At 39.1% G+C, this 14149-nt stretch overlaps 3 protein-coding genes across 4 annotated transcripts; all 3 read right to left on the minus strand.

Annotated features, from left to right (window-relative positions):
* spmap2 (sperm microtubule associated protein 2) lies at positions 1-3761 on the minus strand. The gene is made up of 8 exons (XM_029494338.1): positions 3753-3761; positions 2854-2896; positions 1879-1924; positions 1728-1789; positions 1589-1646; positions 879-1005; positions 457-616; positions 1-242 (listed from the first exon to the last, which is right to left on the minus strand). Exons 1-8 carry the CDS (start codon positions 3759-3761, stop codon positions 1-3), a joined length of 747 nt encoding a protein of 248 aa, XP_029350198.1.
* Positions 3762-3888: 127 nt separating this feature from the next.
* On the minus strand, positions 3889-10261 carry LOC115036401 (SH2 domain-containing adapter protein F-like). Of its 2 annotated transcripts, none has more exons than XM_029494581.1 (8): positions 10094-10261; positions 9148-9397; positions 8950-9051; positions 8603-8765; positions 7750-8001; positions 7465-7639; positions 6367-6486; positions 3889-5092 (listed from the first exon to the last, which is right to left on the minus strand). In XM_029494581.1, exons 2-8 carry the CDS (start codon positions 9391-9393, stop codon positions 4906-4908), a joined length of 1245 nt encoding a protein of 414 aa, XP_029350441.1. In that variant the 5' UTR covers positions 9394-9397; positions 10094-10261; the 3' UTR covers positions 3889-4905. The 2 variants fall into 2 exon arrangements, with proteins under 2 accessions (XP_029350441.1, XP_029350442.1); XM_029494582.1 differs by having other exon boundaries at positions 10067-10261.
* An 838-nt stretch (positions 10262-11099) lies between these two features.
* On the minus strand, positions 11100-14149 carry yju2 (YJU2 splicing factor homolog). The gene is made up of 8 exons (XM_029494605.1): positions 14018-14149; positions 13649-13749; positions 13063-13207; positions 12790-12924; positions 12517-12698; positions 12220-12370; positions 11839-11998; positions 11100-11583 (listed from the first exon to the last, which is right to left on the minus strand). Exons 1-8 carry the CDS (start codon positions 14039-14041, stop codon positions 11459-11461), a joined length of 1023 nt encoding a protein of 340 aa, XP_029350465.1. The 5' UTR covers positions 14042-14149; the 3' UTR covers positions 11100-11458.

Here is a 14149-nt window from a genome sequence, read left to right on the forward strand (position 1 = left end):
CTACTTTGAGCTACATTTGCGAGGAAGAGGCAAACACAGTTGCTGTATCCGAGGCGATGGGCTGGCAGAGCGTGCTGACCGACTGACAACATATGGGTTGTATCCCTCAAACAGGGCCTTCCTCTCTTTAGGAAGAGACAGCTCAACAAGTCTCTGGCTGGCTATGTAGTTTCTCGCCGCTCTGGAGACTGGCCAGCACATTGAGCGCCCTCCTTCGAACTTGGGGTGGTTGTGCTTAGGGGCTGAAAAGTTGAAAGCAATCAAACTGAGGTCAATAAGAAAAATAAAAGTATGAAAAGAATGATGTTTTATACTTCAACATAAACAATCGTGGGAGGAGTTAGATATGAAAACATAGATCAAAATACCAATACTACTACTAAAATAAAGCTTCTGCATGCTGTGTTTTTTTCCTTCCTATTATTAATATACCAGAAAAAGTGAAGAGTAACTTACTAGAAAGCAGCTCTATGTGTGCTGATGATTTGTGGGGCAAGCGGCTCATGGGTTCAGGTTTTGATTTGCGAGGGGAGTCCTCAGGAATCTGCCTTTTCTTCGGTTGGGCGAGCTGGCAAATCCGTGATGTGGTGACTGCCCTCAATGTTGCTCTGCTCAACTACAATCACATTTTAAGTCATGAATGACATTGTATTGAATACAGCAGTTATAGTTAGTTTAAAAATATTTAAGATGTACTTATTGCTAAATGGACAAAACCAACATAATTTGAAGCCATTTGAAGAGGAGAAAACGGCAAAAGTGCTACAGCAGAAACTATAAAAATGAAAAAAAAAAGAAAATGCCTGGAGCGCTAAAAGTGATGATATTATCATCACACACACAGCACTTTCCATGGAAATGGGGCGTGTGTTACTCACCGGGGCCAGAAGCTGGCGGTCTGGCTGCCAGTTAACTGGAGGAACCCGAGGTTGAGCCAGGCTGCATAGGTGCTTGGATGGAACGGCCCTCAGAGCCCATTCACTCACCTCCCATACAGGAGAACGTCTGAAGCCAGAAAAAAAACGACAGGAGGAGCAGGGGGTAGAAAAGAAGAAAGGTGGGAGAGGGGAAATTAGAGTATGAATTAAACAGAAACAGGAAGGAAGGTGGGAGGATGGCAGATAAGAACAAAGGAGACAAAGGGAGGATAAAAACAGAGAGTTGTTGAAAAGATCTTCATAAATAAATAAATGATTCATTCACAAAAACTCTTCTCCAGCGTTCTACAAGTGGTTAGCAATACCACAGAATCCCTTGATGAGATGACTACTAAAACAATCTGATCTTGGTGATATAAATTAGGTCAACACAATAAATTTTAGCCTTTGGAATAGAGCCAAGAAAATGTCTAAAATTCAACATCTTATAAAGGATGTATTCAAACTGTATCCTGGTTAGTGAACAGCAAAAAATAAATTAGATGTGATAAATTCTGAAGGTGTTTTAAGCAGCATACTACTAGATAAAATAAGATGAAGTGGAGGAAAGAAGACTAGAAAAAAAACCCCAAAAAAAACAAAGCCAATTATGATTTAGTAGTGAGCCATCAGCATTATTGTTCATTAACTGCAGCAAAAACTATATTTACGTGACTTCAGTGTAGAGCTTTTTGCTTTTGCACAACTCCGACCAGCGAGGGGTGAACTCTGCGAACAAAAACATGGCTGGTGTCACTAAAAGCAGCTGAAGGGGATGACTGTGAATAAAGGAATGAAATGTACATGTACCAGCTTTTGCGGTTGACTCAATCTTCTCATGTGGCAGATTGTCCAGCCAGTAAACAGAGCGACTGGAAAACACAGAGGCCTCATCAGAGAGCAAGGACAACGAGGACACACAAACAGAAAGGGGGAGGAGGAGAAAAGGGGTTGGTCAGACCTTACCGGTCCGGGTATCTGAGTCGACTGACTTTGGGCCGAGCGAGCTCATGTATCCGAGTCGTCATGGAAACAGCTGGCACTGTTGGGGAAACGGCACATTGCAGCTGAAACGCCTATCACTGCATCACTAAGCTTCATGAACACATCTGCAACAAAATGTAACACAACTACCAAGAAATTTACAAATATGTGGACATTGAAGGATAGAATGTAACAGCAGAGAATAGAACAGACAAGAAAGAGAGTATTTGACTACTTCACTGTTGGATAACACATTTTGTAATCGATCAGAAAGCGTGCACTGTGCAGAAAGAGACTATATGTGAGGTAAAAGGTTTGTCTTCTCTCACAATGAGCCGGAGTTTCACTATCATTTCTGATGAGAAGACAGTTTGGAAGCTAATGAGGGGTTTAATATGCAACAGTTAAGTGGAAACATGAAGGCTTTTACACACATTCACTGAGGCTGTACGTTTCAGTGAGGTAGGAAACATCTTGTATCAAGTTAAATTATGTACCTGCCTTATTATGGATTCTGGATTTTGTTTAATGAAGGCGATAAAATACATTTTAATTATCTTTAAGCCATGGGTTTGTGGAAAAGCCATAATCACACTTATAATGTAATTCATTCAGGACAAATTCAAAACATTATCTTGTATGAAAGCTGTCAAAATCTAAGACTGTCATAAGCAGTTTTTTCTTTTTACTCCTTTATTATATAAAGAAATAAAAAGGTTTCAAGTGAGAAAAATCTGCCTGTATCTACTAAAATGGTCCCACTATTCTTACCAAATACTTTGGTTTATTCTCCACCTCTTATAGAACGTAGGTCACTGCATGCTCCAACCACAACGTAAAATTAACAGAAAATGACACAGAAAATGTAACATCCAGATGATTATATTAACAATCCATAACTCTTGACTTGAACTTATGACAGTACCTTTTCGGTTTGGTGTACAATGTTTACCTCTCCTGTCCATGTAGTTGCCCGTGGTGACACCTGGCAGTTTCTAGGGTATCAGGTGGTGTTCACACAGGTACAACACCAAAGATTGTCTATGGGCCGCTCGAGGCAAGATGGACGACTCGGCCCTCTGGCCTTCAATGAGGTAGATAGTCAAATATTTAACCCAATTGGTGGAAAGAAATAAGAGATAGTGTAAACGATCCTCTAATTCATAGTGAAAATTCAGTTTTTTCAATTATTCTTGAACCTTTATTTAACTTGTATATTGTGGCTATGTGTACACAACAACAACAAAAAACATTTACACTGAAGTGGCATCAAAACTGACTTAAAAATAAAAAAATCCTTAGGATGGATCTGGAAATAAATCAGTTGGCCCACAACAAATCCTGCAGTCAGGATGTTTCAATATACTATAAATTTAAATCTGGAAAAAAAAGGAATGATATATTACATCACTCTGAAAGGACTACATGGGGACATGGTAATTACAAACGCAAATCCAACAGGAGTCATTTATATGGCTTCTGCTAAAATCGTGGTTATTATTACCTAGTAAATACTTATTAGCTCTGCCAGGGAGGTTACATTTTGACAATCAGTTTATATGTTTGTATGCCTGTCAGTAAGATAATGCAGTTAAATACCAATTTACACCAAACTTTGCAGCGAGGGAGAGCGGAAAAAAGGCAACTTTCTAAGACTACTTTCCTTAACATTGCAAGATTGGGCACGGGTTGATTTCAATGAAAAACGTCTGGATCTGGATCCGTTTGACTTGTTTGGCAGTAGTATGAGCCCTACTGAGTGTTATTCTACTTTCATCTGTGCTATTAAAGAGCATTAGCTGAGGCGGACATGTTAAGACTCGTTAATTCCATGTCCTTACTTTCACTTACCTCACCCATGGCAATAAAAGAAGAATGATGACAAAATTTTGATTCCCCTAATGAACCATTAGTCTAATTTGATCAAAAAGAAAAATATTCAGATTAAACTTTGCAAAGTAACAATTAAAACAAATCAAACAAGAGATCATTTAAAAAACAGGGAACACCTTTATTTTAAACAGATATTTCAAACCTTATAAAACAGCACAGTAAATAAACTACCAAAGCTTCTTTAATAAACGTCATCACAAAGCCACAAGCTTTCAATAATACTGTAGTTATTAGTCTCTAAACTAGTATTGCAGGAATCTGTTACTGTGTGAAGTTGAGAAGTCATATCTGTCACACATTAACATGACAAACTGAGGAAAAGGCTGCAATTACAGCACCACAACTCTCACAGGCCTCTGAAGTGCACAGTGAAACCCAGAGCCAACAGACAGCCAGGTTTAAATATGCTGTGTTTGGTTGGTATTGCATCTAACATTTAAAAGGATAATAACAGTGTCGCTTCTAGTTATGGCACATTTTTTACTGCATTTTCTACTGTCTAGTTCTATTTTACCTGTCCACGCATCACCTCTGTTATTTTGTTTGATCTTTGTATGTTTTCAAGACATTAAATCCACATAAAATAACTGCAGCCTTGGTTGAAAAACTCAACCTGGATTATTGGCACAAACTTGAGACAAAAAGGAACCACCACGTTTATCCCTCAAGTCACCTGGTGGGATAGGACAGTCTATCTCTTAACTATAGAAACAGACAAATCTCCATGCATTGTTCTGTAGATTCTACATTCTTGCAAAACAGGATGACTATATCTTTCCTTTTACTCTTCTACCAAAAATTACTCAGCTATCAATTTTATTTATGATCACTGATTTTCTGGAGTCCGTGGTATTAAAATTCAGGAATAAATCAGTGATAATACCAGTTCACAGGTACAGGATTATGAGGCACTGAGCTGTGTTGCTAAGCTGCCAGTGTAGTTACTGTGGATATGAGAAAAAACAAAAAGGAAAAGATGGCACCAAAACAGTTCAATCTCTTGTGAGTAGTCCAGGTAAAATGGCAGTGAAAAGGCATATAAGAAATGGGGAAATATAGAGTATATATTGAATTCAGTAGCACCAAGAGGAAGAGTTTGTCTCTGGCAGTGTCAGAGGGTCTGCACTATGACAGGATACAGCAGGGACATGTGCTCAGCGCCTCTGATTGGCAGCTTGTGTGTAGTGTAGTAGTGGATGACCTCAGGAATGGTGGTGAAAGGGGGACTGTTCTCACCCAGCACATAAAGCCCCTCTGGTGACTGAGTGAACTTCATGTGCATGAAGCCTTTGCAACTCCTGAGAAAGATCAGAACAGTTCAGATGATATTGTGGTTCAATCTGAGCTAGAAATTAAAAGTACATCTGTGGAAATGTAAAAGCTTTTTCTGAAGAAACATTCACACTAAGAAAAGCCTTCTTATTCTGTACATAAATACATTTTATTTTAAAGTTCTGATTAATGAGAGTACAATGCAGCATTGATCTAAAACAACAAAATATCCAAAGATAGATAATTGAGAGCAGTTTTATTAGTTTCCAGATGTTACTTTATCTGCAAAGTTATTTACACAGAAATGCAAGCTGTTAAACTGCTATTTCTGCAGTCTTGTTTGTACCATCTGAATACAACTTTTATAACTGCGCTCATTATTGCAGGTCCCTACAAGTTGCTTGTTTTGTTCTTGGAATAAGAAGTTCCTCTTCAAGCAGCTGACTTTCCTTCCTTTTCCAGTTTATTAATTTTCATTTTAACTTTTTAATAATTTCATCAGTATTTAAATGGTTGGTGGCTACCCATTAACTTCAGTTTTGATTACCGATGTGGATAATCATGTATGCTCAGAATGATAAATGTTTATTACTTTTCACTCTTAGGAAAACTATTCTTACTCGTGTGTAATTGTCTGGACTCTAGGCCAATGCAGTGTACTGAATGCACTGAATGGTGATTTATGCGAGTTTGACTTGGCATTTCGGTTCAGAACAATCTGATCCAATTACAGTGCTCCACCATTCAAAAGGAATTCAAATGAGTACAAACATGTGGGGTTATAAAATATACCCAGCATGCTGTAGATCTGTCTAAAGACAGCTGCTTTCATGCTGATTTTATTCATACAGGCTGAAAACATTGTTGCAGAAGGCAGGGTGGTGAAGAACAACATAGATATTCTGGGCAGACAGGAAGATGGAAAATGGAAAAACTCTCAACAATTAAAACTTGCCTCAAGGCTCAAAACTAAAATTATTCTCTAACCACCCAGGGTCAACAACAGTACCAAAAGAGGTAAAATCTGGAACAGATCATTTTGGCAACAGTTCAGCACTATGTAGTGGAATTCCCCTTTCATAGATTGCAAGGATATTTCAAATAAAGACAGTATATCATCAAAAAAATAATCTGTGCTGTTAAAAATACACTAATCCAGCACTAAAGCACTGGAGTAAACTGTTAGAGATGTGAGAAGTCCAAATCTTAGTGACTCAGAATTTGTTCACAGCCCCTTTTATTGTAAAAAGAAAAAGAAAAAGAAAAAAAAAAAAAAAAAAGCACAAGAGGGACGGCGTACCTGAGCGAGAGCGAGTAGTCGTTGCGACAGGTCTGGCTGTTCCTCACCAGATAGGAGCTCTCTTTGCATAGAGTCAGTAGACTTTCTGCCTCTGAGCGACTCAAGGCTCCATGATACCATCTGCAGGACACAAGGTGGAGACAAGGCAGATGATTGGTTATCCTCATGGACTGGATTCAATGCCTGAGCAACAGTTAATGTCTAACAGTTTATTACAATTTATTGCTTCATGTCACTCCACATGATTGGTGCAGATATTTGTGACTGACACGATAACCTACGAGTCTAAGTATTCAAGTTACACTGATGATTTGGTGAAAAACAAGTGTTATGTAAAAACAAAATGCATTAGTTGTGCAGTTATTTTTAGATTTGTCAAATATTTTAGATCCTGATCTCTGTACGTCTGTATATCTGCATGACCATTAAGTAAAATTACAATTACACCTCCATCAACTTGAAACTGGTACTATGTCTGTGCAGATTCATAACATATGCCGTTAAAACAAGGAAGGCATTTCATAAGTGAAACTATATACCTTTTAAGATTAGTGAATCAATGCCTGAGGGGTGGGCAAAGCTCTTGTTTCAAGTAGGTGTTTGTGCCATATGAAATGAGACAATGCATGAAGGCAGAAAGAAATCTTGTCTTTTCCCTAATGATGCTTCAACCAGGATTGCAGTCATTGCAAAATGTTGGCTTCCCATAATAGGGATAATGCTTATTGTCACTTTCCATACTGATGACTCAATAACTAACACTGTATGTACTCAGTAACAGTAAGATTTTAACTGTTAGTTGTTTAGATTTTGTCTGAGATAAAAACAAAACAAAAAAAAAAAGCCAAAACGACACACCGATTTAGGTGCTACTTGATTAAATAAAATATAATGAATAACTGCTTTCATAAAATCAAGACCGAAAGAAAATAACCCTGATACTTTGATTTGATCTCAAGTAGTTTCTGTGTGCTCTGTTTGCTCCAACTGTAAACATTTAAAATGGGTTAAAGAAAAACATTTGCTGTTTTCCTTAGAAAATTAAACATATGGGAGGAAAAACAAGACTGCACATGTGGAACCCAGATGTCCACTTACACTTGTCTCTCCAGAGGCAGAGATGGATCCACTCTTTCTCCCAGTAAAGGAAGAGTGTCACCAACCAAACGGAGAGTAGTTGAGTCCGCTGTGGTAGATGCGGTGCCTGACTTGGTGAGTCGGGTTTGTTCCGTCTGAGCTCGCGAACGTTCCCGTTCTGCTCCTTCAAACTGGACTATGGCCAGAGATTAAGACAATGCATTGGTGTTTAAAAAAAAAAAAAAGTATAACAATCATTTTGGAAAAAAAAGAATAAAATCACAGAAATAAAAAAAGACAGTTTACCTGCTAAAGCTTTGGAAATGTTGTCCTTCTTCCACTCCCAGGGTTGGTCATACTCATCAGCTGGCCTCTCATCATCCTGTGGAAGCCTGCTCTCTCTGCTGTCGATTGGGCCACCCTCAACCTTTTGACTTTGCTGTTGTCCTGGTAGAGCAGATCGGTGATGGTGACGAATCCTCTCTTCGTATGGGTTATCATACAACTGGCCAGGATCTCCACCCCCAACCCTATTAGTCATCATGCTGTGATGCAGTTCTTCAAATAAAACACAAAAAAAGAACACATCTTTCTGTTAAATTTTAGGCCAAAAACACAAGTATAACATAATTACACAACTACAAAAAATACACAAAGGGAAAAAAAAAAAGGCTGAATGACTGTTACCAAAACCACAATGTCTTCTCTGAACTTTGTTTTGTTCTATCCAATCAAGTGCCAGTCACAGTACAGTGATGTAATTTGTCAAAAATTTAATTCCCATAATTAGAAACAGTATTTTGCACTAGGACTGGCTGTAATGGCTCCCGTCTTAGTTCTCCTTCCAGTGAAGCTTGTCAGTACAGTGCATTTCTAGCCATTTCCATTTCATAGAATATATTGGACTTTTTTTTTTCCCCTCAACCTCAAAATTTTGGGACAAATAAGCCCACTAATCAAACACAGCAAACACATCTGCTGGATTACCTCCATTCGTGAGTTCAAATGTAAACTCAAAGGGGCAGCAATTGATAGCATGAGCTGCTATGTTACCATTTTAATCTCTATATTACCTACATATTTAAAGGTCGACCTACCAGCGAGAGATACAAGTCTAACAACTTTGGGTTAAATATTGATATAAATACTAAAAATAAACCTGAGATGATGCGCTGTGCCTCAAAAGGTTCCATGTAACTGCAGCAGTCCGTTGGTGCAGGTTTGAGTTCCCAATTTGGTCTGGCTCTTGGGTCTGGACGGGCATCAAATGGGTCTGAGTAGTCTGTGTCAGTGTCGGACACTGCTGGGGCAGAGGGAACCACCTTACGTAGGAGAAAAATAAACAGCATCACAATTCAGTGGCAAAACAGAATTAATTATGTCATGGTAAGAGCTGGTTATATATAAAAGTGTGTTTGGGTGAAGGTGTGAGAACTGAGATACAGGACAGAGAATGAGAGAATAGCATGCAGAAATAATGGACAGGAGGACTAAAGCAATGCTTACCGGTCCTTCTTGAACAGTCACAGGACTCAATGGGACTTTACAGCGTCCAAACTCTTGAGAGTCCACTTTAATTAGTCTGTGTTTAGGGGAGACAACTTTCACCTATAACGTGACACATGCAAACAAGACACATTCATGAATAACTCAAACATTACCTCTCTGCTGATTTACAATGCTAACTGTAGAAACTGGTCATACCTCCACACCATTGGGTAGCACCGAGCCAAATGCAGGGAAAGAGGGAAGGCTCAGTGTGGCATTACAGGGGCTGAAACCCCCATTCTGGCGCTCTTTATCGGTGTGCTGGTACGGGTCTTCAAAATCTAGCTCCTTCTGAGCTCTGTAAGCCCTCAAAATCTCACTCTCACTGTAATCTGGCCTCGGGGGCTGTGGAGGGTCACGCCTGCTGCCGAAGTTCAGGTAGTCCTTCAGCCACTTTGCCATGGATCTGGGAATGAAGTGTTACACAGACTGAATTGGGTGAGATATAGCAGATATAAAAACTCTTGATCATATCGAAATAGCGCACACAACCTAAATTCAATGAATCAAGACCCTAAACTGGGAAGACCTCTAAGGACAATTGGGGATCACGCAGCTCGTCTGGCTGAAGTCCTATTATCTCAAGTAGTTTACCAGCTTAATGGGGGAGGAAAAAAAAACAAAAAAAACAAAACCATCTTTATTTGTTTGTTTTACTTTCTTTGCTGAATTGTTAATCAACAGGTCACGTGACAATACCGCCATATGCCTCAACTCTAGTAGTTTCTCCTCTGAGATGAAGGAGAGTGAGGTTTTTTTTTGCCAAATGCCAGACGGCTAGGCTAACTAAGTAAGCAATTCACACACAATTGCTTGCTAGCATTTTTTTTTTTGCGTCAATCAAGATGCCAATCATTAACTCACTCATACCAGTGAGTTAATGATATGGTAGACTGCTAAACCGTCCGCGGCTGTTGTAACCACTGACTGGCCTAAACTGTGGCGGCCTTTGTTTAAAAAGGCGTTTTAAGTAACACAAGTTGAACAACTGATGGTCACCAATGTGTAAACACGCCGAAGCTAAGTTAGCTCAGCTAGCTCAGTGCAGCTAACGTCGAACCGTCCCGACCGTTACCTGCTCACGCTACTTCTCTAATCTCACCCTCTTCTCTTCTTCGCATTGACGGTTCCCGGTTCCGGTTATTTGTGTCTGGCCACCATCCGGCGTCTCGCTTTGACGTTACCGAGGCTTTAAAAGAAAAGAAAAGGAGACATTCCCGTCCGTGAACTCCGTCCTGCTTTCGAGGCAAGCAGGTCCGTCAGCTAGCGTTAGCCGGGCAGCCGAGCTGCTTAAAGGGGAGCAGGCAGGGTTTTTTTTTTTTCTGGGCCGACATTAAAGCTTTAAGTAATTAACTGGCCTAATGATGGCAGATCAACTCATAAAAGCCCGTTACCTCACATATTTATGCAAATAATGACATTATTTTTTACATTATTATAATAAAGCCCACTGTTAAATATATTATTTTCTTCCTTCAATCTCAATTATGAATGTAGCGCCCTCTCGTGGTCAAGTCTTAGAAATAACAAGCTGAGGTCGTTCCAGGCGAAAATGTTCAGGATATAAATATTTGTTCCTTCAGTGTGTTTAAACTAAACCAGGACGAGTGAAGAGCGACAGATAGAAACATAGAGCATGGTGATGGGTGGTGTTTGCAGTGCAATTCTGTGTTAATTAAGATGAAATCACATGTTTAAAAAAAAAATAATAATAATAAATGAGGGCTAGTTTGTCCTGCTTGCTTCTAGTAGGGAGGTATGATGGTTACCACTGTTGTCTCAGTAATACGTATGAGGGTTCAATACCCCTGTATTGTGTCTGTACTCCAGCTTCCTCCAAAGACATGCATGTTTTATTTCATTGTGAAGAGCAGTGAGATAATTTAAAATTAATCATAAATACCTGTGTATTATCAGCTCTAACATAAATCATGACATGCAAACATATATGTATATTTAATCAAAATATAAAAATAACATTGTATATTTTTATACTCTGTGCTTTCACATAAGATTATTTGATCCCTTTCGGTATCTTTTCTCAAAGCTCATTTTGTTGCTTTAAGGGATAATCTTTAATGGACAGTAAAACATAGAAGAGGGTTGACGAGCTGAGCTGTACAAGAAGATGTTTCAAAGACAAGGTAAAGTTAAACATACTTTAATGAACACTAAAATAGGGCAAATTCTCACACAAAAATTCAAATAATTTTTTTCTGAGTTAAAGAATAGCAGATCAAAGATTATATTTTCTCCCAGATTTGGAAGATAGATAACTATTCACCAACATAATGACCAACAAAGTTATCAGTCATGTCTATACAAAAAAGTGTTCAAAGGGCAGACTGACAAACTGGTTCACATATGATTTTGTTTATTGCAAAGCTATACAAAATGGTCCATATCATTATTTTCCTTTTTGCATCATTCATACAATTGTGTGCAAGTCACTGAAGTCATCCGCCTCTCATTCGCTGTCATTGCTGTCACTGTCTGAATACGCCCCCAGCAGGCTCAGAGACGACGACCCATTTTGTGTGGTAGGTGTCTTTGTAGCTTTTGTGAAGTCAGCTATCACTGATGCCTTTGAAGCTGTAAAACAAGATGTACAATGACTAAACTTTCCAAATAACTTGTAACTTTTTAATTGGACTTTTCAAAGAAAGTGAACAAGCAGCAAAACATAGCCTTTCGTCCTAGAAAACTGAAACAAATGATACAATTTAAAAGAAAAACAAAGATATGTACAAAAATCAGATACATATCTGTTACTGGAACACCAAGGACAAATTAGATTTAATATTATCCATGAGGTTATAAACCATATGACATATATTTATTGGATACCTGCTGTTGAAGTAGTTGCCACCGGACTGGGTTTGTTGATGGCTGTTGTTGGTTTCTTTCGCACAACCAGGGAACCGAGCGCTCCTCCGCCGCCCAGTGTGCCCACACTCCTCTCCCAGCTTTCTGTCTTGGCCCTCTTCACTCCTGCTGCTGTGGCTCCCTGTAGAGACAGAATACTAGACAATTGAATATTCCCAGCTCACACCACCTTCAAATTGTTTTCATTAGTCTTTTCATACCAGTACAGGGTCACTGCAAATTTTATATTTGCAGAGACTTGTCTTAAATTACTAAAACAACAGACCTTTACAATAATTAGTATTTAATTGCAAATATTTGACTCAGGGAAGACACTGTCTTGAATGTGAGGGGCATATGCACCTGGGTTTCTGTGGGTTTATCAATTGTGAGGATATCTGTTGGCTTGTCTGTGCTGGATTTCTTTGCCTTTGAACTGCTGCCCTCTTCTTCTTTTTCTGACTCAGAGTCTGAGTCTCGAAGTCTTTTCACAAGGGCACGCTCCAACATCTCCCTGTGAAACAATTACAGGTTTTTATTGTCTGTTACTGAAAGTCGACATGAATAATAAGATGAAACCCTGCCAGACATGGGATGAATGTGCGATACAATTTAGATTTGCTTCATTGACCATTGCCCATTTAAACCTTAGGCACTCACTTTGTTTCTCGCTCATCCTCGTCTTTCTCCCGTTCCCTCTCTCTCTTCTCCATCTCTCTGTACTGGTGAATCATTCCCTCGAAATCTACCTGAGCCTGCCTCTGGTTCAGCTCCTTCAGCTCCTGGAGGTTCTCCAATACCTCCATCTCCAACTTTGAATCCTTTGTGCGGTTCTCCAACACCTGATATGAGGATTGGGAAACCATTTAACCCCACTACCAATGCCTGAACACCATTCAGTAACATAACAGGAAGTGACATTTGCACACGGACCTTCATAGGGTTGTTCAATTCCTCCTCTTCTCTCTCCTGCTGGATTCTCTTCTCCTCCTCCTCAATTAGCTTTTCTGCCTGGAAGTTTCTCGTTGCGCCATGCTCCATTGCGTAGTCTGTGTTCTCTGGATCAGTCTGTGATCACAATACGGGATGTGAAAATACAACAAAATCATTTTTAGGTACAATTCTACAGATTCTCCACATTTACATAAAGAACAATTGTTTTGTTTTTTCAAATTCGGTGAGTACAATTTCTTTAGTGTGTCTCACCTTAAATGTAATCTCAGCAAGACATCGAGTGCATTTGATGTAAAAACGGAAGATGGGCAGTCCCATGTACAGCTCATTCTGCACAGTCTCTTTGCGTGCATTAAACTTCTTCCCCTTGTAGATGTACTCACCACATGTTTTACACCTGCAGACAACCAGAGAGTAAATGCTGATGGCACCTCAGTCACAGGGCTCATTTACTGGGGCCAGAAACTCCTGAACTGCATTCTATCTACTTCTTAAAACTTTACTTACTAAATTATAATATTTACATATTTCCACTGTCACTGAACATGATGATGCAAAACAATAACAACAACAATAATAATTATAACAAATCATGGCGATTCAGTAGAGTCCTCATCATATAATTTGCCCACTGGTTACAAGGACCTATTTTTGGTCACAGATCTTTCAATGAACACATTATATGAATGTTCATAAAACATATTTGATCATATTTAGTCTTTTTCACCCAACTAACCAAACGTAAATATGCGTCAACTGCACTGTAATCACTGCCCTTGGCTGCCTTGTTTGATTACAATGAAACACACCCCGACACTCTTGGGTGAGACGAACATACCTCATATTGAACGGAGCCATCAATCTGACAACATACTGTCGATCTTTGGGAAGTTTGAGCTTTGGGATTTTGGACGGATCGAAATCCGGAGGATAGTATTTCTGTGAAAGACGAAGCAGAAATGTGAAGCACTGAACGACAACAACAACAAAAAAAAAATAACTAAAGTGGCGGAGAAACTAGTCTGATTCCTTAGGTTTAAAGCAAACACATAATTTACGTGTGCTATCTGAAATTAGCATATACGGCTACCGTTAGCCAAACCGCACTTAGCTTCAAAGCTAACACTAGCCATGTGTTTCATCTCACCTGACACTGAAAACTACATCATCATCATCATCACTACAACCTTGGTGTTAATATACTTACGTTTAATACTTTTCTTTCCGACATTCTTGTTTTGTTAGGAAATCTAACGTAGAGAAGAAACGGTTAAAATAATGTGTCTGAAGGTTGTTCCGTAAAGCATGTAAACTTCCGGCTGCCGCGTCTTTGGTTTCC

Source organism: Echeneis naucrates, chromosome 22 (assembly GCF_900963305.1).
Source record: "Echeneis naucrates chromosome 22, fEcheNa1.1, whole genome shotgun sequence".
In the NCBI taxonomy this organism is placed as follows: Eukaryota; Metazoa; Chordata; class Actinopteri; order Carangiformes; family Echeneidae; genus Echeneis; species Echeneis naucrates.